The sequence below is a fragment of the Typha latifolia genome, chromosome 13 (genome assembly GCF_019914945.1).
Source record: "Typha latifolia isolate L0001 chromosome 13, TyphaL0001v2, whole genome shotgun sequence".
Lineage (NCBI taxonomy): Eukaryota > Viridiplantae > Streptophyta > Magnoliopsida > Poales > Typhaceae > Typha > Typha latifolia.
In genome coordinates, this window is record NC_133098.1 from 3,985,520 (window position 1) to 4,011,290 (window position 25,771).

The following is a 25,771-nucleotide window of genomic DNA, read 5'->3' on the forward strand; positions in this document are numbered from 1 at the left end:
AACATGTTAAGTATGTGACAAAGAATATTGTATCTTAATTTATAGGAAGATTTGCATATAATACCTTGTTTCTAAAGAAATTATGGTTTACATCCTATATTTTTAATATTTACAAATCGATTCCTATAATTTAGCGAATATGTATAGAAAATACAATACTGTTAGATTTAATTTAAATTATTAAATATCTAGGTTAAGTTAACTATACTAAAAAAATATAAAAATATCTTCAACCAAGTTATACTAAAGGGAATTTTAGTTCAAATCTAACTCAAGATATTTTATACATAGGGTTTGATATGTAAATAGTAAAAATATAGAGTTTAAATTATAATTTTGTTAAAAAAGCAAAGTGTTACATGCAAATTTCCTTATTTTTATTCAAATGAGTTACACAAAGATAAATAACCCTTTATTTTTATTTTTTGTTAAATTTTAATCATGGTCATATAGAATCATCCCTAAAATGATATATTTGAAAAGTTAGATAATTTACATAAAAATTAAAATAATTTAAAAATGTAAAAATAAAGTGATAATTATGATCTTTGAAAAAAAAAATTTTATCACAGCTATAGATAGAAACCCTCACAAACCTACATACACAATTTAAATTACGAGAAAGAGTATACTATATTACTTTTTGAGAATTGTGTCATAACAATTTTAGGATAGTAAATATGAACGATACAACCTTCTTGTGTTATCAAGTTCCTCAGTTTTGATCAAACAGTCTCCTGATCCCCCATTTTCTTCTGATAAAGTAATTATAACAATCTGAGAGATAATAAATACTTCTTATTAATGGGAAAAAGTCAAATACCTTTTTTTGCACAACTTGTGGATCATAAGGATCTTGTTAAGTTCTAATTTCGGTCTCAAAATAAGAAGAGGTCCAAAAGGGAAGCTACTATTCCTAACTCGTGGGCTCAATTATTCAAAAAAATCAAGATCAGTAGAAGTTGACCAAAGTGACATTTTCACTTAAAACTATATATTAAAGTGCCTCGAGTCATCCTTCTAGAGAAGGATACGCGAGTTTTGATCTTGAGTAATTACATAGTAGTAGGGTTCAGTGGAATTTTAGCTTAATAAGAAAATTCCTAAGCTAGCCCTCTCATTCATCTTATTTGATAAAAGAAGCACGACGGTGAAAATTGGTGTATATACTCTAAGTCATATATATGGGAGCGGGATTTTCCTTCTTCAAGTTCAATTTTGAAGCCAATATCCTTAATATTATCACATGAGGTTCTTGGACGTTTGGCCTTTCACTAGATTCTTTGGCTTCCAAATTTTTAATCTCTCATAAAGGGGAGCAAATCGACAAATGTCTGAATTTAGGCTTACCTAATGAGTATTGGCTGTTTGTTTAAAATTGTTTCATATACCTTTTTTCGAACAAGAGGTTGATTTGCTTGAGTTTGCATTAAAATTGATCTCTCAGCCTTTTTAAAGCAATCAACTAAGATCAAGCTACCTAAGGAGAAGAATTTTAAGCTGAAATACTCCCTCTCCAAATACTCATACTCCTTACGTTGGTAGAACCCACGTGGTTCCCACTTGACCCGTTAATTAATAATTGTATATAATATATAGGATAAAACTCAATATTTTTACAAATAAAACAAGCTAAATTGAGTTTAAATTACCACAGGTAGCAACAAGCTCTAAAATATATATTCATACATCTCATCAAAATAAATGCCCATGTAGGAGCTATAATTAATATAACTTATTTTACAAACTAAATCTGAACTGAGGATCGATATTGCATATATGATCATCTATCTAATGCAAAATAAATAAAAAAAATATAATCCGATTTTTACCAGCTCCTCCATAGACTCGTAGTCAGCTACTAATGTAAAGAATATTTTCACCAAAAGTTGGTAAGCATAAAGCCCAATAATACCCAATAATTATATATCTCTTCAGTCTAAAAATAAGATAACAAAGGATGTCGCATGGTATATATGTATGTCAATATGCTCATAGTAATACGTCCATACAACTTATTCATATTAATAGCTCACATGTATTAATAAAAGAACACATGATATGTATTATTTAAACTATCAAGTCATTTATATCAAGCTCACACTGAGCCATAGCCATAATTATCATAACATGCACAAAAAACTATCCACCACATAATAAACATAGTATCAAAATTCTTTTCGAATATCGATGAGGGATAGATAACTAGTGGTAATGCCGCCCGTACATGCTTGGTGACATTACATATGACTGGTTGTCTATGGCCACCAGATTGAGGACCCTGGCCATAAGCCCATATCATGCACATATAGTAGAGTTATCGCTCAGAGTGGAAACAAGAGCACACTATATAAACGTCCTGACCTTGTGTCATTGGGTACCGCTAAGTCTATGATCCCTACCTCTCAATTATAATTTCAGATCGCTTAGTATCTAACTTCCGTATTTTGTAGTATTAAGCCTACTCAAATTGACACACATAGTGTTTGAGAGTCCTCTCCTGACCTAATGACCTTAGGTATTGATCGATATATATATACACTTTGTCCCCTAACCCTAGGCTGGGCAATATTAAGATGAAACTTAACTACATGTCGTACGTGCAAATGGTGTAGTGATTAACATTATCAATCATAAGACATGCACATCAAAAATATCAAAATCAGAAATGCTCCAATAATCCATGAATAACTTTGAAGTAGTATTTTAAATATACTTAAGCTGAATAGTGAATAAACATCTACATATGTATGATATGAATACGATAAACTTATAAAGTAAAACATCACTTCAATGTTATAATATTACTAGACTATAGAGAATTTATTTGACTATCTTAGCTTCTAAGTTAATCAACTTTAACTGCGCCACAAATCATCCTACCACGATAATGAATCTACCTCAATAATAAAAATAATATACATAAGCACAAGGCTACCTAAATTAATTATTTAATTAATCTACAGATAGCTATTACGAGTTTGGGGTATGTCCACCTAAGAATCCTTATATTTATTAATTAGATAGAGTTGGTATATTAATTTTAATAGTATGACACACTATTAAGGGTTATTAAATAAAATCATCATCATGATCACTATTTCCCTAATAATTGTTGATTGAATAAATATAAACTACATTTAATTTACTTATTGAATATTAAAGCATATTTAATAATATTATTATTATTTATTAATATTGATTTATAATAATTATTATAACTAATCAAAACTACTCTCTAAAAAATGATTAATAAATGAGACTCAAATTGACAAAGATAATTAAATAAAATAAATAAATTAAAGATCAACAAATCTATTTGGCTAGCCCAAGGCCCAAAGTAATAGGTTGGGTTGTAACTAACCCAAAGGTTAGGTTAGAAGCCCAAACTAGCTAAAATTGTCACTTTGGCTAGGCTGCAGCCCAACCCACAATAGATATGGGTTGGGCCACAATACAACCCATAATAGTATTGAGCTGGGCTGCAGCTCAACACACAATTTCGAGTGGGCTGCTAGCAACCTAACCTAACCAAAGAATTGGGCTAGATCGCAACCCAATCAAACCAAGCCCGTGCTAGGCTGGGCCGCACTAAGCCCGGCCCAACCACACAACATCCCCCTTCCTCCCCTAAAGTAAGTTGAGGAGAAGGGGAGTGGCTGCTAGAGAACACCACCATCGGTAGCCAACCAACACATGCCCACCCTCTTCTCTCATGTTGGGGGTAGTGTTCATAGCCCATAGGTAGCCGGCAACGAGGGGGATGGCTCCTCCATGGTCGGCGGCCATGGATTTGGCCCAACATTGCCTGGGCTACGAGAGCCCCGAAACAAGGTGCCGTCAGCTTCCTCTTGTGAATGGGAAGCTTCCAAGATGGCCAAGGGGAGGAGATGTGAGCGTTGATGGCTAAAAATTGGCTCAAATGTCGACGAGAGGAGGCTATCATGTGCAGCCTCCATCGGGGAACGAGACGATCCACAAAGGGTATCACCAATAAGGGGGTGGTGAGAGGAAACATTTGGGACCATGGTAGAAGGCATGAGGCTGTAGGCCGGCCAAATTTTTGGCGAAATTGAGAGAAAAAAATGCGGAAGAAAAATATTAAATACTTTATTAAACCCAAATTACTCATACCTAGTTAAAGAGGATGTTCCGGTGCATTGTTCCATGGGGTTGGCGTCCTTCTATGACTCTTCGGCACCGAGAGAGAGAGAGAGAGAGAGAGAGAGAGAGAGAGAGAGAGGAGAGAGGTTATGGCGTTGGTTACGAGAGATAAAAGAGAGGAAAATATAAGAGAGGGAGGAGGAGGAGGACGTAGGGGAGTGGGGAAAGTGCACAAGACATTTTTTTTAACATAGTATTGGATGTTACACAAGTTGTCGCTTATAAAAATCTTTTAACAGTATATTTTCCATGCGGTTGCATTGGACATAATCAAGTTACTAACGATGGCCTGAGTCATCCCCCTAGGGTCGGTAAAGGTGGGATGAGTGGTGGTGCAACACAGACCACCACCTCATCAGTCTCGACTCCCTGTGAGAATCTTTTTTTGGTCTGTGGATCAAAGTTTAGAAGAAAGAATGCCGACCTTGCAACTTCGGTGGACCAGCTTTGAATTCTGTCAAAAATGAGGGTTGGGAGTTGCTAAAGATGGTGATTGAGACAGAGGCGGTAAGTTCGTTGTTGCTCCCTCGCATAGCTTTAGTACTGGTTTAAGAGTTTTTTAAATAGTGGAGGTAAAATAATTTTGAGTATAAGTGTATAAGTATTAAAGTAAAGGTGGTAAAATATATTTAACCAAAAAAAAAAAAATGTTTCGAATTACTGACGTTTCACCTTCACGGTTCCCATTTGGCTAACCCACGGCGTAAACTGGATCACTAATGGCGAGCGGATAGATAAGGTCCATCAAATCATCTTCTCTTTCCCTCCCTCGTCTCCATCCAACGTCCACTTCTTCGCGTCTTCTCTTCTCGCCCCACCCCTACAACCCTACCTCCCCCCGCTGCTCTTAATAGATAAAAAAAGAAGCAAATTTGATCAAACTACACTCATGTTACCAATCAAACCATCTCTTCTCCACCTCTTTTTGCTTCAATCCCCTAACTATTAAGAGTGATATCGATTTCTTCTTATTCTTCTTTGCTGTCAGTTGCAGTAGGTAGGAATCGATGGCAAGAATCGCCGGTTTCTCGTTTAATCGCCCTCCTGCCTTGCTTCCCATCAACACCACATCAAATCCGGCAAGACCCAAATCCCAATTTCTCCCTTTTAATGGTTTTCTCAAAAAACCGGCGCACGGGGGAAGAGTCCTTAGGATTGCCAAGCTTGCGGTGGTGGCTCGGTACGGCGGCGGCGGATACCGTCCCAGTGGGGGGTCCGGCAACTCGAGGAGGAGGACGCAGGGAGATGGCCGTGGGGCTGACCAGGATTACGATGCTTCCCTTGACCTGGATAGAGTCAAGTATGTTCTTTAATCCATTTATACTTGACTTTTTAATTTGTTGGGTCTTGGTGATAAATTTGCAAATGACTTCCTTCATCCTCAAGTTCGAGATTTTTAGTGCTAAAACTTTTGTAAGAGTGCCTGCTTTAGCCTGGGCAGCGGGATGCATAAGAATATATGATGATGGAAAGTGTTTATTGTTTTGCGTTTCGAGCATAGTTTTCAACATTTAGAATTGAAATTGCAGGACAATTGGGCTTTTAGAAATTTTCCTTGTTCTTCCTGCTATGATTTTCAAAAGAAGGTGACTTTTCAGAACAAAGAAAATTCTAAATGAGACCAATATTTTGCTCTCTTACTAATCTCGACAGTCTCAAGAATCTGACAGTACTGGTGAAGCATAAAGCTTGGTAAATTAACAGATGAACTATGAAAAATGTCTAGGACTCGAAATAATTTTAAAACTGAAACATCTAGGTAGGAGATAATAAGAGGTAGATGATCGGAAGTGGCTCTGAAGAATGAGAAGAAAGTAAGTAATATATAGTGCACTCTTCACTCTTCAAATTTTTTTATTTTGTAAGTGTAATTAAGTTGGACATGAGAAAATTGTAATTTTTGTTATCGTTGTTTGTTTATTTGCCATTTTAATCAAGTAAGCCTATATTGAGACCTAATTAGCTGAGCACTATGCACAAAGAGTTTGCTTTTATAGGGTCGTTTATGGAGTGAACCTCTTTAGTAATAGGGTAAGACTGCATAAGTCTTTCCACTTCAAGACCCTACTTTGTCAGGTGCCTTGTGGACTAGGACACTTTTAGTTTGTTGAATCTTCAAAATCTCTATATTATCATCGATACATTGCTAATTTCTGTTTCATTCTGATTTGCTTGTTTTAGTACTGCAGCATAAATTTAAGTCTGTGGCTTCAGTTGCAGACTTGCAGCTAACATTTATCTGTACTGTAGTATAAAATTCTGTGTGAAAATTGTACATTTGTGATTTCTTCTAATTATCGCATTTGATTGCTTACTTCTGTTTACTTTATTCATAGGAATCCTAGTTACTGCTAGTTTTCTTCCTTTGTCCAATTCTAGAACTCTGAACACCTTCATCTATTCCAGGTCATCGTCTGTGAGGCTATTAGATGAACAGCAAAATATGGTAAGTTTTATACTCCTTCTTTACCCTGGATGAGTTATGTTTTTTGCTCTTTTTTGTCAGACTGCTTCATCTTTCTGCAGGTCGGCGTAGTGTCTCTAAATGAAGCAATACGGATGGCTGATGATGCTGATCTTATACTGGTATGCTAATTTGAATTTTTAAGACAACACGTGCCCTTATGCATATCATCAAGGCTTACACAGAATAACACACCATATTCTTCTTGGCAGCCTATGTAAATCTTGTCTGGCAAATGAGGACCATAAATTTGTTAAACTGATGTACTTAATAGTTAACAGTAGACAAAGAGAGCCTAATCTTTTTATGCACAACTTTTATCACTAGATGGTTTCTTTCCATAGTGATTTATACTTTTAGTATATCCTGGATATTCCTGATCTTAGGCTGCAATCATCATGTCCAGTTTTAGAGCATGCTCATGGAGGTCCTTTGAATGCCATATCCGGAAAGTCTCCTTCTCAAAAAAAGAAAATTACTTGCAAGAGTGGACATGTAGATGCAAAATATTTTAGCAGATATAACCCCTTTAACAACTGCTCCTCTCCAATAACCACCCTTATAAGTCCAATTGGGCTCTTGTAGAGTTTCCTAGCAAGAAGATGTTAGGAGAGTTGGCCGATGAGTGCTGTGATGTGGAGCATAGGAGATAAGGCAATGGAAGCATTTGAGTGTACTACCAGTGAACCACCGGATTGTTCAACTCATGCTATTTCTTCAGTAAAACACCAAAATTTTTGGTATTTAAATTTGCTTATTTTAGTACAGAAGATAGCTGCAAAGATCCTTTACTCTTATTCTAGGAGAGGTTATTTCCATGACTGGAATTGGTGACCATAGAGTAAGTCATTGAAATTTGATTAGGTAGTAGATATTTCTTCTTCTTCATTCCGTATCTACTTTCTTCAACTTTAGATCTCTTGATTCACATATACTCTTTTTACTGTATAACTTAAGATTTTTTGCATCTAAATAGGGAGTCCACTGTGCCTTTTTGTAGTTTGATTATATGAGTTCTTTATGTTGATATCTGAAACCCTAAACCCTAAACCCTATACTTCAATAAAAAATTCTTGTTTTACACTATCCTAATTATTAGAATACACTATATATTCGCGTTCATTGAAACAGTGCTATTGAGCAAACCTACTAGTTCATCAACCAAACTATCATAATCTCTTTCAATCCAAGGGTACATCAAATTGTTAAGGAACTGAAGGTCTTTGATAGGGCAACAAAGGGGCAATTAAACCTAATCTTGATGTCAATGTAATCTAAGTTGCAAAAATTACCGTAGTTGTCAGTTTAGGTGGGGAATATGGAATTAACTTTCCCGTCAAGTCAGAGTGTTAAGAAACTTAAGATTACAAATTTCTTACATTTGAAGATGAATCAAACTGGAGAGGTCAAATAAAGATCCAAAATTTGCTGATACTGCATATGGAAATGAAGACTAATTGTTTGATATCCCAAGATAAGAAAAGGATGAGCTCATTGAGGATGCAAGACGGTGAATCATAACCTCAATGATTGATGAGAAAATAATGCAACTAAATAAACTGAAAATCAGTTGATCGTTAGCATATATCAAGATCCATTTCAGATGCAACTAATGTTTCAATAGACAAAGGTTCCTATAGGTCTTCCTAACCTGAAATGTTAAGGAAAGGAAATATTCTTCTTTGGGAATACTTGAGGGAGTTTGTGGCACGTTAAAAGAGATATGAGAAAACTAGTGCCTTTTGAATTATATGAAGCCGATGAACAACAAAATTTTTGAAGTTTTCTACCTGAAAGGCTGAAACGCAAGAGAAAGATGAAAAATCCTTGCCAAATAGAACATTAGGAAATTTAGTCATCCTTCCTAAAAGTACTTCTTCCTTTCATTCTCATCCTTGTGTTATATTATATTCATTATCATTTGGTTATAATGATCCTTAGAAAGTGAATCTCAGATCTCAAGTGCACCTATATGCAACTTATCTAGTGGTGCAAAGTTTTGAAAAGAGTTTCCTATGCAAAAGTCTTCTACTTACACATCGTCCGGATATGGAAGATATATAGTCTTTATTTCTGAAGAAGCTATTTCCAATCTCTATGACTTGAATTCATGACCTTGTAGATGCAAGGGGCAGCCTTACTTTCATAGCAAGTGAAGCCCTCAAATTTCAAATAACCTTATGAATATCCCATCACATGAATTGAGTAGAATAGCTTTCAGAATAATCCACTGCATGCATAAGATAGAGCATCACAAAGCAAAAGCAAGCTAATATACTTGGAAGTTGGAAGCATCAACTTCTTTAGATCAATGAGTGGATATTACATAGTCCAAAATTTTGAAGCCCCAAGAACTAGTATCACTTGTCTGATTAAAATTTAACTATTTGATTTATCTTTACTATGGATTTAGTGGCTTATTTTGAGTAGAATTAGCTTGATTAGTTCCTCTTTTAATACCTACAATTTGGAATATTTTATTAATTTAATAACATTTTTTTGGAAAGTTCTAGATCACCTTCCACATTAGTCTTTGTGGGATTCCACCTTTCTTGGAATTTTTTTATGTTTTAAGTCAATTAAGTCATTATAGGAAGCTACGGTTATCTTTTTGCCTAAATATATCTAGAGACATCCAAGATTGATTTGATTTGATAAAATAAAGTTGATGATTGGTTAATTATCTTCTTCTTTTATTCCATCTTATTACTTTTTTTTATTTTGCTCGATCTACCAATACTATTTTTCTGTTTTATTTCATATTTTGCATTTGAAAGAAAATTGCCAATATTATTTATTTTAGCTCACAACTATATACAATCTGGCACCCACTATATCGTCCCATCCTCTCCTGATTAAAATTTTATTAGGTATATCTTCACCCTATGAAAGCACCAACTTATCTAATAACTTTGAAAGCAGTGGAGTAACTTCTATCATTCTGCCAACATGTGTACAAAATGATAACATCTTAGTAGCCAATGCTTGTTTTGTTGATCGAGAATCTATGATTGATCTCATGCATCTATAGGCTATAGCAAACATAGTAAACAAGATTCCTGAGATAGATTTTCTTATTTCTTAATCTTTATTTTCCTTCACAGAACAAATGAGTTTATGAATAAAATTAATTGTGGAGAGTATAGAACCCCTCAACTTGTGTACAACAGCTTACCAGATAAAAAATACTTAGTTTGCATAGTTTTCTGATATTTTCTTCTAATTTCAGGCAGTATTATCAGCAGATGCGGATCCTCCAGTCCTCCGATTGTTTGACGCCAATGATTACAAGTATGTCGTAGTTGATGTCTATACGTTTCAGTTATTCAGCACCTTGAAAGAAATGATTTTATCACCATAAATGATTGTTGGTTGCTTGCTTAAATGCTTGACTAATACCAAGGAAGCTGCAAGTTACAGTTATAGTCAATACTTCAACTGAAACATTGATTGAGTTTAGTTCTACTTTCTAGTACTGTACATTGCGTCTGATGTCATATCTATTAAAATTTTCGGCATAATTCGAAATCCTTTATTTTTTAATGAAAAGCTCAAATTGTTATGATGCAATGACAGAGGACATTCTAGTAGCTTTTTATTCTTTTGAGAAACATATAATCCTATATCTAAATAATTTGGTTTCTTACAGAAAACATAAGTATGAACAGCAGAAGAAGAAAAGAGTCCAACAGAAAAGATCTGCTGGTAAATGTCTCTTCCCTGGAAATTTTCTGCATGCACCAGTCAGAATTTACGTCTCTCCTGCTCTATTGTTATCATATATGGAAGTCTTCTGCATGCTTACATTTGATCTTTTCTGCAGCAAATCGCATGGACATGAAGGAGCTAAAGATGGGGTATGAATGCTAGTGAACATTATAATATTAGTCTACATATTATTTTGGTGTCTCTCTGATACAAATTACAACAAATCTTAGCATTATGGATAAGCTCGTCTTGCTTCATGTTTTGAAATTAGAAAGACTAATACTATTTTCTTTAATTTCTTACTTTAGAAATATATTTTACACTTTTTTCTAATGTCAGTTGCAGTCTGGCATCAGAAAATATTCCATTTGTTCTATAATGGTTTGTATGATCTCTTAATGGTATTGAATTACTCAGCATGTTTCAGTAAAGGTATGTTTGGTTGATAAGAAGTGGAGGGAAAAAATTAGTGAAAGTTTCTAATAAAGTCTCACTTCTGGTAAGTAACCATGACTTATCACTGTTTACTAAAATGAGAAGTGTTTATAAAAATGGATAATTATGGTTATTTAGTAATAACATGCAGTATATAAAAAGATGAAAAATGCCACTCCCTCCCTTTACAAGACAAAGTGAAATGAGCCAAAATTAGGAAAGTAATGTGATTTTAGGGAAGTAGAAAAACTCATTTTGCAATCTATTTTCTTCATCCAAGTGATATAAAGTGATGGATTTCAGAAAGTTGTTATTCTCTTTTTCTATTTCCTAGCAACCAAACACACCTTATTTTAACTCATGACTGCCTGATTGACTTGGTTGATAGTGGTTGCAGAATCTCATAAAAATAATGACAAGATATTTTGATCTTGTACACTGTTCTGAATTTGAGCATGAAGGGTCACTGTTTGACTGATCTCATCATATGATGATATGGTCTTTGTGATTCAACATTGAGTATGTTGACAAACCAATATAACTTGTGGCAGGTACAACATTGACTCGCATGATTATTCTGTGAGGTTGAGAGCTGCCCAAAAGTTTCTTAAAGATGGTGACAAGGTCAGTGAAAAACTTGCTTATTCTATTATCGTAATTTCTTCTTGTTAAGTGCCACTTCTCAAAGATGCAAACTATTATTTCAGGTTAAGATCATTGTGAACTTGAAAGGCCGTGAAAATGAGTTCAGGAATATTGCTATTGAACTCATCAAACGTTTTCAAAATGATGTTGGCGAGGTAAGTGCCATTCACTTCTTTTTGAGAAGAATGTATTTGTGTGCTGTTCTAGAGCACTGAACACAAGATTCTACATGGGGAATTTATTTCTTCTTTTATGAAGATCTGATGCAAGTGTATAATGCTTAGCTAGAGCATTTATATGCTTAAATGAATAGATACTTTCCTATTCTGCTTCTGCCATCCATCTGTATCTAGCTTTCAGAGTATGCAGCTCCATTACTATAGTTATGTAGAATGATAATTGCTCTTGTTGGAAATTGATTAGTGCCACAGTTGCACAATTTGTCCAGGGCTGACACAGCATGGCATTACAGTCACTTGAGGCCTCCCACATGCTGTTGTTGCAACAGTATTGTATTGATACTGATGCAAGCATGAGGTGTGCCTGCAGCACTCAAAGCCTTGCAATGAGTTACACTAATTAATTATAAACGAGGAACTAAATATTGGTCAGCTCGTAAGTTATTTATCTCCACATATATGAAATAATGCTCAGAACAATTTATAGTTAACTTTTTTTTTTAATATCTAGTGAATGAAGCTTCATCTTGTAATCTAAAATACTGTAGAATATATGGTTGGAGGTAATCAAACTTGTGACAGTAATCGAAGATGCTGTAAAACAACTAATAGTCATTCTGCCAAGACCACCATCTATTTCTGGTTGATGTATTTCAACCTCTCGTGTCATAGCAGCGAAGTTTACCTGCTATCCTCTCTATTTCTAGCCAGCTCAAGGTCCTGTAAAATACTTTTTCTTTCATATAAGGAATTCAATAAAGGTTCTTAGTACCTACTGATTTGGTTCTTATATTGCAATTTTAGCTTGCGACAGAAGAGAGTAAAAGTTTCAGAGAGAGGAACATATTTATGGTTCTAATGCCCAACAAAGCAGTTATACAGAAAGCGCAGGAGCAACCAAAGAAAAAGGAAACACCAGTCGCAGAAATTTCGGCAAACGTCTGATTTGAAGTACATAAATTGAGGATGGTCTTGGACAATATCATGAGGTAATATAAATTTGTGCTTGCTTCATACGATTTAATTTTAATTGTCCTTTAAAGAAGTTCCATCAAGAGTACCGACCTAGTTCACCTTTCATCTCATCTGCTATGCTTAAGACTTATTTTTATTAAAATGTTTGGACTAGTTATACGTTTCTGATTTAAGACATCCATTTCTTTCTGTTACAGATGTCCGATGGAGGCACAGGTGTGATTGATTGAATTAATTATGTAAGCAGTTGAGGCATACCATCATTTTACTGCCTTGTAAGGAGTTGATGCTATATCCTTCTATGATCACACTAAAGACATAACAATCATGTTGCATAAGGGCAAATAGGGTTCAGGAATTGTTTCTGTAAACCTTGCACCTGTCATTTTCCGATTCGAGCATGATCCTTCAGTAAGGTGACGTTCAGGTTTAAAGGCCTTTGAGCTTGAGCAGATGGAGTTTATTGTATAATAAAAATGCATAGAGGCTAAATATAGAAGGTAATCTGTGATCTAGTTGTTAGGACAATCAATGCTCTTTTTCCAGTTATGTATCCTGAGAGAAGAATAATACACTGTAAGTTTTTGCTCTAGCATTTTAAGGCAATTTTGTGTGAAGGGAACTGTTGTCAGGATTATTAGATGTCTTTTATTTTTCTTGTTGCATCACAAGTTGGGATTTCTTCCAAGTTGCTGTCTTATATCCCCCTAAAGAAACCTCTCTCCAAATGCAACTGCATTCTTGTACGCAATTACGGTGATCAGTAGCTCTATGTTTTGTTTGATGCTAGAACTTATTTTTAGTTACTATTTTAGCAGACTACTGATCTCCATGCAGCTACCATATATTCGTTTATCTGCTTATTGTTTGAATAATTTATAATTTGATTATTTAAATGGTAACTAATAATTGCTACTAATGATATATTTTATATTGTTTGGTAGAGATTGATTTTACCAACTTCGATATGTATTTGACATGCGAGGAAAGTTTATTATTTGTTTAAACTTTGATCTGTATCTATTTAAGATCTGATCTTGTATTTAAAAAATATCTAATTTGTAGCTAAAAATTATCTGCAGTTATTTAGTTAGAATATAATTTTATATTTTACTATCCGTATGTTACATGCATGAGAATTTATATCCCGATTAAAAATACGGATCATCATCCGTTTTCACACGCGGAGATTTGATTATTTCTATCCTTTTATTATTTATTGCTGCACATCTTAGTTTGCTCAGCTTTGAGATTCGAGCCTGGCAGAGTTTGGTAGGTTGGAAAAATATAATATTTAATACTTACAAGCAGTGGGCAAATTTAGATTTGTCACATGGAGTTTTTGACCAACTTAGCTATATTTTATAGTTTAATTAAAAATGCTGATAAGATTAATCATAATCTTAGACATATAACTTCCGATCAAGAGAAGCATACTCTAGACTCCCAGTTACATAAAAGACTCGTGAGAGAGAGAGAGAGAGAGAGAGAGAGAGATGGTGGAGATATTGGAGTCGACGTTGGTGGTGCCAAGCGAGGAGACACCAAACCACAAGCTCTGGCTCTCCAACCTCGACCAAGTAACCTCCCGGGCTTACACTCCGACGGTCTACCTCTACCGGTCCAAAGGCGAACCGGATTTTTTCTCGGTTCAATCCCTCAAATCCTCTCTGGCGAAGGCTCTCGTGCCGTTCTATCCCTTGGCCGGCCGGCTCGGGCTGGATCAGAATGGCCGGGTCGAGATCAACTGCACCGGCGATGGGGTTCCCTTCGTCGTGGCCCGGTCCGGGTCGACCATCGACGACTTCAAAGACTTCGCGCCATCGCAGGAGATCAGAGATAGCTTTGCTCCTCCGGTGGAGTCCGTTGATCCGCCTTGCATTTTGGTTGCCTTCCAGGTTTGTTATTCATTTTCCATTACTGGCTTCTCAAACCTTTTATATAATAAGGCTTTTAGTAGGGAATAAAAATAGATCATTTTGAAATCCTTTTCTTTCTCTCTTTTTTTTAAAGCAAACTAGTAAATTATAAATGACATCTTATATTTTCTTTTCTAACAAATATAAGACTCTATTTATATATTAAAAAAGAATAGTGTTAAGTTATATTTTATACTCCTCTAAAATTTAAAATTAAAATATTACTATTTGACCTCTGTTAACATTTTCTTTTCTTTTCCTTTTTTTTAAAAAAAAACTGAAATTTATAGGCTATACTTTGCTACTCCATTTGTTTTCTAAAATTTTATATAACTTTATGAGATTGATCAATAGGTTGGAGGTGGATAGCGCATTTGCGACCTAAAGTAGTTCCAAATATTCTCGATGAGAGAAACTTGCAGCTCGACGAGATCTCATATAATTAGGATTCCTTGAGATATTAATATTTAATGTGGTCTTCAATTGACTAGAGATACATGCATGCATATGTTTAAATGGTAAAGAAAAGTAATAAATAAATTATAAAATCTGAACTTGTTAAATATGTAGTAAATGTAAAAATTAATCTTATATTGTATTATTGATCTTTCTCCTCTTTTTTTTAAAACCTTACCCTTTTAATGGTTGGGATATATATGATGAAATATTGACCTAGAATTCAAAGAAACATTTTAGGGAGGAAAGCCCAATATATATACCACTGTTACAATTGCTCAATCTATTTTTTTTAAATCTATCGTCACAACCAAACCATCTTACTATCTATCAAAATTTTAAATGTATTTTACTAATTACACATTATATTGTACCTATTTTGTTATTCACACTCTGTTTTTTTATGATTTTATGATTCACACTCCGCCTTTGACAATTTTTTAATCCGGTCCCTTATTTTTCTCTATAATTCTCATTTAACACTTTAATATTATTTTAACTAATTGCTATAAACTAAATTACTAAAATATTATCAGAACTATTTTTTCTCCTCTCAACCCCTCCTTTGAAGAAGATATGAGTAATTTAGGTATTTATAAATTATTTTATATATATTATAATGTGATATTCTTTTGTTGGTACCGTTTAAATTAACGGAGGGTGTTAAATAAGAATTATGAGGAAAAAATAGTAGGTTAGGTTATAAAAACCTCAAAGACGAGGCATGAATCACAAAAGAAATAAAATGCAGGATGTGATTTGTAAAATTCTCAAACTTCAAACCCTTTACAGGTAACATATCTCCGGTGTGGCGGTGTGGTGCTAGGCGTCATTAGCCACCACAATGCTCTCGATGGCAAGAGTGCTCTTTTCTTCATCAAGATCTTCTCCGCCATCACCCGCGGTGGCATCGACGACGCTGCTCTCATCCCTCTACCCTTCTTCGACCACACCATCCTCTCTGCCCGCTCATTGCCTACCATCCTCTTCGACCACGACGACTACTCTACCAATATCTTCCAATCCAACTCCTCTTCGCCTCATCTCACTACCGTTCTAAAGCTCTCTAAAGACCAAATCCAAACCATAAAAAACACCTGTGGCGACGATAACTCCAGAGTCTCCACCTTTCGCGCCATCGTTGCGTATGTATGGAAAATTGCATGCATTGCCCGAGGACTTAAAGGTAATGATGAGACACAGCTCTACATGGCCGTCGACGTGCGCAATCGTCTGAATCCTCCACTGCCACAGAATTATATGGGTAATATTATCTCAATATCCTTTCTTAAAACCTTACATGTATATTTTTGAACAACTGATAATCTTGGCTCACAATTTTTTATACCAAATTAGTTCATGTACTTCTCGCTAAAGCAAACTATTCTAGTTTTTATCCAAATTAATAGTCTACCTAAATGATCAAAATGCTCAAAGTACCATTCTCCTAGAATTTGAGGTGAAACTCTAATAGTTTCACCTTAATCACAAATAAAGAGACATGTTTAATAAAAATAATTACATAGAAAAGGGTAAAATGATTTTATGCACAAGTACAACTGTAAAATACATATAACCCAAATCTTAAGATAATATCATTATTTATTGTTTTAGATGCTGATGTATTGATCATAATACTACACTTACATATTAATACCAAGAAAGATTAAGTTTTATCGGCACTATTTTTAATGCTATTAAATATATATGCTTAGTAGCATTTTTCTAAGGCCACAAATATAAAATATTTGACAATAGTTAGTGATAGAATTACTTTTGATTGATAATAGTCAAAATCCCAATTTAAATCTTCCTCTCCCAAACTTTTAAGCCCAGGGATTTGACGTGGGCCCAACTGTTTGATTCGTTCTAATTGCACCATCACATGTTTGCTAGTTAACAATTAATTATGCTCACACTAAATAGAAAATAGAAAGTTTGAGAATTAGATAATGCACGATGATCAGAACCGTCAAACTCTGATAGGATGGTCCACACCGAATTCCAATCTTCTAAAATCCCTTTAAACTTAATATCTTCAAATTTTAAGTACCCTTTAAACTAACGATGTGAAAAAATATTAAATTATCTCTAAAGGATCTATTTCACTTAGAATGAATGATAAGAGACAATTAAAATATAAAAAATAATACATAATTAAATATATAAATTTTAACGTGGAAAAACTCTTTATCAACCAAGAGTAAAAACCACGGATCTCTTTTTTGAGATCAAACCAAACACTATAAAATAGTTACAAAACACTTACATTATTATTTCCTACAATCCTCGTGAAGAGATTTTACTTGACTCCCCCTTAATACACCATTTTTCGTGCTTGGTACCCAAACTTGATAATCCTTAAGGTTGTAAGTTTGCCTCTATAACTCCCGAGACAATGTTGAATTGAATCTTCAATATAGTAGAACTCTAACAAGATAAAACATTGATCTCCCCCACTCCCCTTTTGAATGATCTCTCATTTTCTTCGAGACTTTTATTTTTATAGAGTGCAAAAGATAAGCTTCTCAAACTCTAATTTGGACTGAAAAGGTGAACATTTTTCGACATGTTCGAACAAATTCAAATAAACCCATTGAAAGCTGTTTTGAATGACTTATAAAGCTCTCGGACAAATTTTGTTTGACGTTTGTTCGAACAACTTCGAACAGACTACTCAGCATTACTTTTCTAGAACTCTCGAGAATGTCTTGTTCGAACTACTTTGAACAAACTTCGAATAAATTACTCAACATATTTTTTCGGAGCTCTCGAGAAAATCGTATTCAAACAACTTCGAAAAGGTTTGAACAATCGAAATTTGTTCGAACAAACTTCGAACAATTACTAAGCATTATTTTATTTTTTTCGAGCTCTAATAAAGTTTCATTCGATCTTATTTGAACAAGCTTCGTACGAATTTCGAACAAAATTCAAACAGGCTTCAAACAAACTTCGAACAAGCTTCAAACAAATTTCAATCTTTGTTGCATAGCTCTATTTAACTTCCAAATTCCATAGGATATTATGCTATAGCTCAAATAGTAAAAACTAGAAAAGAACATTATGACTAACTTTGTTTAGTCATCGATTTGTCAATTACAAAACCAAACATGGTGTACTATGTTAACTCACTTTTTCTATAAAATCTTACCATTCACTTGTAGAATATATTCCATATTAGTATAGCTATACTAAGTTTTAATACTAATGAAAAAGTGCTTATTCTAGTGTAAGCTATTCATATGTTTCTTTATTTTTTTGAAAGATATTCATATGTTTTTTTTTTTTTGAAAGATATTCATATGTTTCTTTACAACCTACTGTGTAATAATTATAACTTATGTAACAAAAAAGTTAAATTAATAGTTTAATAAATAATTAAATACTTTTTGTAATGGATAGATAATTAGATAGAGAAGATGAGAGAGAGAAAAGGTGATTGAAATGATAATTTATTAAACTGATAATTTTTAAAGGTAAAATAGTAATTCATAAATATAAAAATGTTGGAGGGAAAAGAATTACAGAAAGAAGTAGGTATTATTAATATTAATATTGAGATAAGTGGTCGTTTTTACTTTACTATGTACTTGGAGACTTGTATCACATTAAGATATTTCTTATTCCATCAATGAAAGAATATGACTTATGTATGACACATGTATTTTGTAAATATTTTAAAAGGTAACGCGACGCTGCGCACGAAGGCCGTGGCGACCGTGGAGGAGATTGTAGCCAATTCTCCTTCACTTGGCGTGGAAAGAATGAAGACTGCAATCCACAAAATCACCGACGAGTTCGTGAAGTCATTCATCGATTACCTGGATACATCGGCCGACTTGGCCGGCCTGACGAAGAGGGGAGGGCTGCCGAGGACCAGCCTATTTGCCGTGAGTTGGCTCGGACTGCCTATCCACGACGCCGACTTCGGGTGGGGGATGCCGGAGCTCATGGCGAGAGCCCAGTTGTATGGATGTGGGTGTGTCTACTTGATGAACTCGCCGGAGGAGGATGGAGGGGTGGCGGTGGTGGTAGCATTGGAGGAGGACAGCATGGGGTGCTTCAAGAAGATATTCTACGAGCAGATGTGATGTGCGGATGTTTTAAGCTGGGATTATTCTGGTCAATAAATATTCTTTTATTTTTCCTTTTTGAATCACAACTTGAGTTTCCTTCCAAGTTGTTGTGTATCAACTATCAAGTAAATGAAATGCAAATTTGATGCTTTAGGAGAATGAATGTAATCTAGGAAAATTCCATGGTGATTTGTACGTGATTCCTTTGGCTGATAAGCTCAAGTAGCAGCAGTTCCGCGAGAGGCTAACAATATTTGGTGAAGTAACTGTTAGATTAAAAGAATATGATCCAAAATACGGAATTAAATTCTATAAAGGATCGAAAAATTAAACTCTCAAAAGATCATCATACCTCCAGCCATTGGTGTACTTCAAAACTTATGATTTTTGCAAATTAGCTTTGGATCTTCTAAGCTCTCAAACACTCTAGTTTGATGGTGTGACTTTTCTGAATTGAGTGAATAAGCTTAGGGACCAAATCCACTATATATAGCCTAGCTCCCATCAAGTTTTATGGCTATGAGTTACCATATTGAAAATAAACGTTCATCTCATGAGAAACTTTTATCTTAATCAATAAGAAGACTTCTATCTCAATCAATGAAAAAACCTTCATCTAATCAATGAGAAAATATTCTAACCATTATGAATGTTAGTAATCAAAAGGGAAACGTCTGGACCATAATAAATTGGGTTAAAATAAAAAATGGTTACAGTAACTGCTTGATGTTACCTCGCTGTTATGCAGTGTTGGCTAATGCAATTCAATGCATAAGAATTCTTTGAAAATGAAAGTGTTTATCTGCATGAGGCTCTTGCCAACACAAGGAGAGCATTTTATTTTTTAATTAAAAGAACTTCATTAAAGAGAAGCCAGAGGTTCAAAGAAAAAAAAAAGACTGAGGATTCCATACTACCCAATTAGTTATTAAAAATAATTTTTATTTATTGATAAATTAAAAGGTATATGAGATATTTTACATATGTGACTAGATTAATCGATAAAAAATTAGAATTTAACTATTTTCTTATTGCTTATCTTTATAACTGTTTTCTTAATAATAGGAGTGTCAACTTCCACTAATTTATTATTAATTTTATCTTTTATAAAAAAATAGATAGCTAAGACAGAGAAATAAAATATGACTAATTTATTCTTATAATTTAGAAAAGTGACGAGTACTTTCGGTTCATATGACTGGTACTTTCGATTAATTTTATTTAATATCATTTAATTTTAACCATTCTGTTAGAAGAGGAAAATTAATAGTTCTTATTGAATCATTTGGAAAAAAAAAACCCACCAACCATCACCGGGATTGATTCATCCCAATTAAATCTCTAGCCAAAATTGATTGGAACCCAGGCATCCCTGAGCCATTTCAACAAAAAATAAAATCTCTATATTTACTGTAACTCACTAACTAGTGGGCAGAAATAAAATCTCTTTTTATCTATCGCTCCATTTCTTTTTCTTCTTCTCGATGAGATATGAATTAAAGCTTTACTTGAGAAGGTTCTGTTTATTTATGGACATTCGAACGCATATCTACATTATAGTTAATATACTAAATTCAAATTGGTTGGTTTTCCAAAACAAAAAAAATTTATTTGTTTTGTAAATAAATTAAGATATCTAGTTATGTACACCTTCATATATCTAACACCGAACATGAGATTTTTTTTTCTAATTAAAAAAAGCTAAAAGAACCAACTATAATTAACTTAAATTTTATAAAATTTGTAGTTATATTTATGAATTTTATAGTTAGACATTAGCAGTAAAAGTAAGAACCACACAAAAAAATATGAATTGTGTTTATTTTACATAATTCGTTGTTTTCTATATAGTAAAAGAAATATTTGTCGCTTGCTTTTAGCTACTTAGAGAACCAATGTTCTATCTTTTTGGAAGGTTAATTATAACTTTAAATTTTTTAGCTCTTTCAAATGAGGATTATAATCACGTGATGCATACCTAATACATTTACCCTCATTCACTTCTAGAATAAGCCTCCTTATTCTAGTGTAGTAACTAAACAACATGTTACCTTATTCTAGTATATTATTTTAACATTCTTTCTCATCTTATTCCATACAACTTTTAAAAACTAATTTATTAATACTCATAAATTATTGGTTTATCCTTTTGAGCTGACATCACTAATTTAACATCTAATCAGCTATAGTTTAATTTCCCTCTCTCTCTTTTTTTCTCTTCTCTAGAAAGGCAGCCATGGCCTCTATCACCGAGCCCAATGCCAAGCTCCCTCAACCACCGCACACCTCTCCTCCGACAAAGCACTGCAACCATGCTTCACACGCCTCTCCTGCAACGAAGCAATACGACCACACTTCGCAGTCCACTCATCCGACAAAGCACTACGACCACGCTTCACACACACTCTCCTTGTAGGAGCATATCTCTCCCATCTCTCCAATTAACCAGCATTAAACAGATATGCACATGAGGGTAAAAACAAAGTAGACTGTGGGATTATAGCCAAGAAAAGTAGGGAATTATAACCCTGCATACCAACCTAGTGCGAATTTATAGTCTCGCATTACTGCACCGTACGGGATTCTTACCCCACATACCCGAGTTAGGGTTATAACCTTGCATACCAACATACTGCGGGGTTGACCCTGTAGCGCGAGAATAAGTCTGCATCTTCCTACATGGAAAAATTTGACACAATACACTATTTACAAAAATTATAATGTACAAATTATCTGTGTGAATTTGGCATTTTGTATTGTGTTTCTCCATCAATGCGCACACCTAATTTGGTTGAGAAGACTTCAGAGTAGTGCCTTTTGATGTTTTTATTATAGATACAAAGAGAGGTTATGCAAACTACAACTTAGAGCCACCGTCCTCCTCGATCGCGTCTCTCTATGGTGGGGGCAACATCTTCGCCCTTGCCCACGATCGCTTCGACGCCCTCGCTAAGTAGCATCAATGAACACTCGAATGCGGGTTATAATCCTATACTATAACCCTACACAATGCAGGGAAGTCTATTGTAGAAAGGCCCCATAATATTTACTAGTTAACATATAGTCAAGGGTATTTTCGTCATTGGGTTTAAAACATCACCAATTCCCAATATAATTTTATTATTTTAGTATCAACTTTATATCACATCAAATATAATTATTACATCTTATACTAGTATTGAACTAAACATTATAATAGCTTATACCAGTATTAGCCATTTTCATCTAGTTTTAAAAATTATAATACTTATGCATATTCCACCCTTATTCTACAAGTGAACTAGGGCTTAGTTTTTATTTCTCTTTGTCATTATTATTTATTTATTCATTTGAAAAGAGGTTTATAAACTGAAATCCATTCTAAGATAAAAAAAAATCAGACCAAGCTTAGAGAAGAGATTGCCTAACAATACCAAGACATCCCTCAACATTATCATCTTGTATACGAGATAATTACTAACTAATTAACTTATCTCTTTAGTCACTAACTATTCTAAGGAATTCTTACGTATCCGTGATAGGATAGTATAGGATAAAAATAAGAGTTGTGATATGATAAAGGAATTTGTTCCCTCCCTCACCTATAAATAGAGAGCCTATATTGCGTCAATGGAAGGGAGGAAGCTTAGTAGTTTTTAGTGCATAGTATTTATACCTAAAGAGTTAGTGTGGATCGACATCCTACTTACGTCGATATTGCCCCCATCTTGCATAAGAAGTTATGTAGGCCAATCATCAAGTCAATAGTTAGGATTGTGTCGGTGAAGGGCTGCAACTAGACATGATCATCGGGGGGGCCGGACCAGGTTCGGGTTGGGCTTTTTGAGCCAATCAGGCTTAAGTATTTGTTCACAGCCTGACCCCCAATCACTCGGGCCGAGTCGAGTTCGGGCCGGGCTAGAATAGTCTAGCACGTTACCGCCCATCAGCCCATGAGAGATTGGGCTAGCCGGGTCGGCCCGATCTTTTAGCTATTTTTAGAAATTTTTTTATGATTAGCTTATCTTTTAAAAAATATTTCTATTCCTCCATTTAAAAAAATAAATATATTAAAAAATTTTAAAGGTGTGCTAGAAAAAATGTAAAACAGTATAGTACACAAATTTCCATTGGTTTTCATTATAGCGAAATGAGCGAGCTTAGTTGCGAGCTGAACGAGTTGGCTTTCGGGTTGGGTCGGACAGACAAAGGCTGCCGCTCATGGGTAGTTCGGGCTTGAGCCAGGCTTAGTCAGGTCCAAACTGAGCCGGGCACGGGCGGGCTAGGCCATTTGATCACGTCAAGCTATAACTAGAGCCGATCCCATCCAAATTAAAGTATTTTATTTAAAAGGAATAGGCAAGTTCTAGAATCGAGAGTAGACTTGATCAAACGGCCCAGCCTACCCGTGCCCGGCCCAAGCCCAAACTACCCATGGGCAGCATGGGCCAGCCCTTTGCCCACTCGTTTTGCTATAGTAGCTCGCTCGTTCTACTACAATAATTTTCCCGTTCTGCTACAGTAAAAACCAACAGAAATTTTGGTACTGTATCGTTTTGCATTATTTTAAGCACACCTTTAAAAATTTTAATTTATTATTATTATTTTTTGAATGGAAGAATATAAATATTTAAAAAAAAATCTAAAAATAGCTAAAATGTGGGTTGGGCCAAGTGATTGGTGGGTCGGCCCGACCCGCCCGATAATCATGTCTAATGATTTCTCTTGTTCTTTTTAAATTGATTGAAACTTCTAGGCTATAATTTGGCCACGGTACATCAATCATACCTTTATTCCGATCTGACATCGGAACGTGCCTTTTTTATTGCTATCTGAAAAAAAAAATAGGTTTAAATTTGGATAAATTGCCGTCGGCATAGATTCAGAAGATATTTGTCAAAATGTACTTCAAATCAGACATCTACAGTGATATTTAATTGCTTTTTAGCACGATGTTTTGACTCTCCATATGGGTCCTGTAAAAAACTTTTTTCTTTCATTTAAGGAGTTCAATAAAAATGCTGAGAAAATTAATCATAATCTTAGACATACAACTTCCGATCAACAGAAGCATACTCTAGACTCCCAGTTACAGAAAAGACTAGTGAGAGAGAGAGAGAGAGAGAGAGAGAGAGAGATGGTGGAGATATTGGAGTCCACGTTGGTGGTTCCAAGCGAGGAGACACCAAACCACAAGCTCTGGCTCTCCAACCTCGACCAAGTAGCCTCCCGGGCTTAGACTCCGACGGTCTACCTCTACCGTCTGAATCCTCCGCTACCACAGAATTATATTGGTAATATTATCTCAATATCCTTTTTTAAAATTTTACATGTATATTTTTGAACCACCGATAACCCTAGCTCATAATTTTTATACCAAATTAGTTCATAGTTACGACTAAAGCTAAACGATTGTAGTTTTTGTCCAAATTAATAGTCTACCCAAATTATCAAAATGCTCAAAGTACCATTCTCCTAGTAGTTTGTCAAACAAATATAATAGGATATTTTGGTGATTTAGGTGGGACTCAAATGCAAAAACTCTATTAGTTTCATTTTAGTCATAAGCATAGGAACTTATTTAATAAACATAATTTTATGCATAAGTACAACTGTAAAATACATTTAACCTAAATTTTAAAATAATATCATTAATATATTGTTTTAGATGCTGATGTATTGATCGTAATACTGCATTCACATATTAATACAAGAAAGATTAAAATTTATCGGCACTATGTTTAATGCTATTAAATATATATGTTTTGCCGCATTTTTCTAAGGCCACAAAGATAATATATTTGACAATATTTAGTGATAGAATTACTTTTGATTGGTAATAGTCAAAATCCCACCTCTCCCAAACCTTTAAGCCCAGGGATTTGACGTTCTAATTGCACCATCAAACGTCTGCTAGCTTATTATTTGTGTGCATTTAACAACTCTAATTATACTTAAACTAAATATAAAAAAATAGAATGCTTGAGAATAAGATAATGCACGATGGTCAGGACTGTCAAACTCTAATAGGATGGTCCGAATTCCAATCTCCTAATATCCCTTTAAACTTAATATCCTCAAATTCCTGAGTACCCCCTTAAACCCACGGGGCCCTATGTTATGTTAACTCACTATTTTCTCTAATACCTTATCATTCACTTGTAGAATATGTTCCATACTAGTATAGCTATGCTAAGTTTTAATACTAATGAGAAATAGCTTATTCTAGTGTAAGCTATTCATATGTTTCTTTGTTATAATAATTACAGTTGATGTGAGAGGGAGAAAGACGCCGACAAGGAAAACTTTCGGTGGATGCGAGGAGGAAAAACCAACCCTGCTCTGCTAGGGCCAGCTCAACAACTAGATTTTATGAGTTCGCAATGTGCTTGAGCTTAATAGTTAGTGATAACAACTTATAAGGCTAGAGTTAGGTCCCATGTTGTGACTTTAATGGTGCATAGGAGGTGTGATGACGGGTCTTTCACTAGAAGTTTTTAGCATGGGCATCTTTGGCTGCCAAAATAATCAAGGCGATTTGAGCTTGATTCAATAATGCTCAATCAAGTTTGATTTAAAAATTAGTTGAGCGAATTTGATCTTCAAAATAGGCTCGAAAAAATATCAATCCAAGCTCGATCATGAGCCAGCTTAATCAAATAAGCTCGATAATGCTCGAAATAATTATTATAATATATATATATATATATGAATAATAATTTTTTCTATATTATACTATAATCCTATTATATTCTAAGATTTACTTAA

The 25,771-nt window shown here is 34.5% G+C and overlaps 2 protein-coding genes and 1 long non-coding RNA gene across 3 annotated transcripts; all 3 read left to right on the forward strand.

The window, feature by feature from the left end:
• Nucleotides 1–4,879: 4,879 nt before the first annotated feature.
• LOC140799884 (translation initiation factor IF3-2, chloroplastic-like) lies at nt 4,880–13,187 on the forward strand. The gene is made up of 10 exons (XM_073154405.1): nt 4,880–5,464; nt 6,571–6,610; nt 6,691–6,750; nt 9,858–9,919; nt 10,278–10,333; nt 10,452–10,485; nt 11,323–11,395; nt 11,479–11,571; nt 12,400–12,584; nt 12,768–13,187. The coding sequence occupies exons 1-9, from the start codon at nt 5,172–5,174 to the stop codon at nt 12,538–12,540; spliced, it is 852 nt and encodes a 283-aa protein (XP_073010506.1). The 5' UTR covers nt 4,880–5,171; the 3' UTR covers nt 12,541–12,584; nt 12,768–13,187.
• Nucleotides 13,188–14,010: 823 nt separating this feature from the next.
• LOC140800257 (putrescine hydroxycinnamoyltransferase 1-like) lies at nt 14,011–19,180 on the forward strand. Its single transcript, XM_073154937.1, has 3 exons — nt 14,011–14,468; nt 15,738–16,209; nt 18,633–19,180. The coding sequence occupies exons 1-3, from the start codon at nt 14,067–14,069 to the stop codon at nt 19,037–19,039; spliced, it is 1,281 nt and encodes a 426-aa protein (XP_073011038.1). The 5' UTR covers nt 14,011–14,066; the 3' UTR covers nt 19,040–19,180.
• A 4,794-nt stretch (nt 19,181–23,974) lies between these two features.
• On the forward strand, nt 23,975–25,584 carry LOC140799655 (uncharacterized). The gene is made up of 2 exons (XR_012111048.1): nt 23,975–24,297; nt 25,273–25,584. It is a non-coding gene; the product is annotated as an uncharacterized lncRNA (long non-coding RNA).
• The last annotated feature ends 187 nt before the right edge of the window (nt 25,585–25,771 follow it).

What these genes read in the sequence shown, in the direction of transcription:
- LOC140799884 (XM_073154405.1), top strand. Translation starts at nt 5,172, where the DNA reads ATGGCAAGAATCGCCGGTTTCTCGTTTAATCGCCCTCCTGCCTTGCTT. An exon ending in TAGATGAACAGCAAAATATG is followed by an intron (nt 6,611 to 6,690) that starts GTAAGTTTTATA and finishes ATCTTTCTGCAG; the next exon opens with GTCGGCGTAGTGTCTCTAAA. An exon ending in ATGATGCTGATCTTATACTG is followed by an intron (nt 6,751 to 9,857) that starts GTATGCTAATTT and finishes TTCTAATTTCAG; the next exon opens with GCAGTATTATCAGCAGATGC.
- LOC140800257 (XM_073154937.1), top strand. Translation starts at nt 14,067, where the DNA reads ATGGTGGAGATATTGGAGTCGACGTTGGTGGTGCCAAGCGAGGAGACA. An exon ending in GCATTTTGGTTGCCTTCCAG is followed by an intron (nt 14,469 to 15,737) that starts GTTTGTTATTCA and finishes AACCCTTTACAG; the next exon opens with GTAACATATCTCCGGTGTGG. An exon ending in ACTGCCACAGAATTATATGG is followed by an intron (nt 16,210 to 18,632) that starts GTAATATTATCT and finishes ATATTTTAAAAG; the next exon opens with GTAACGCGACGCTGCGCACG.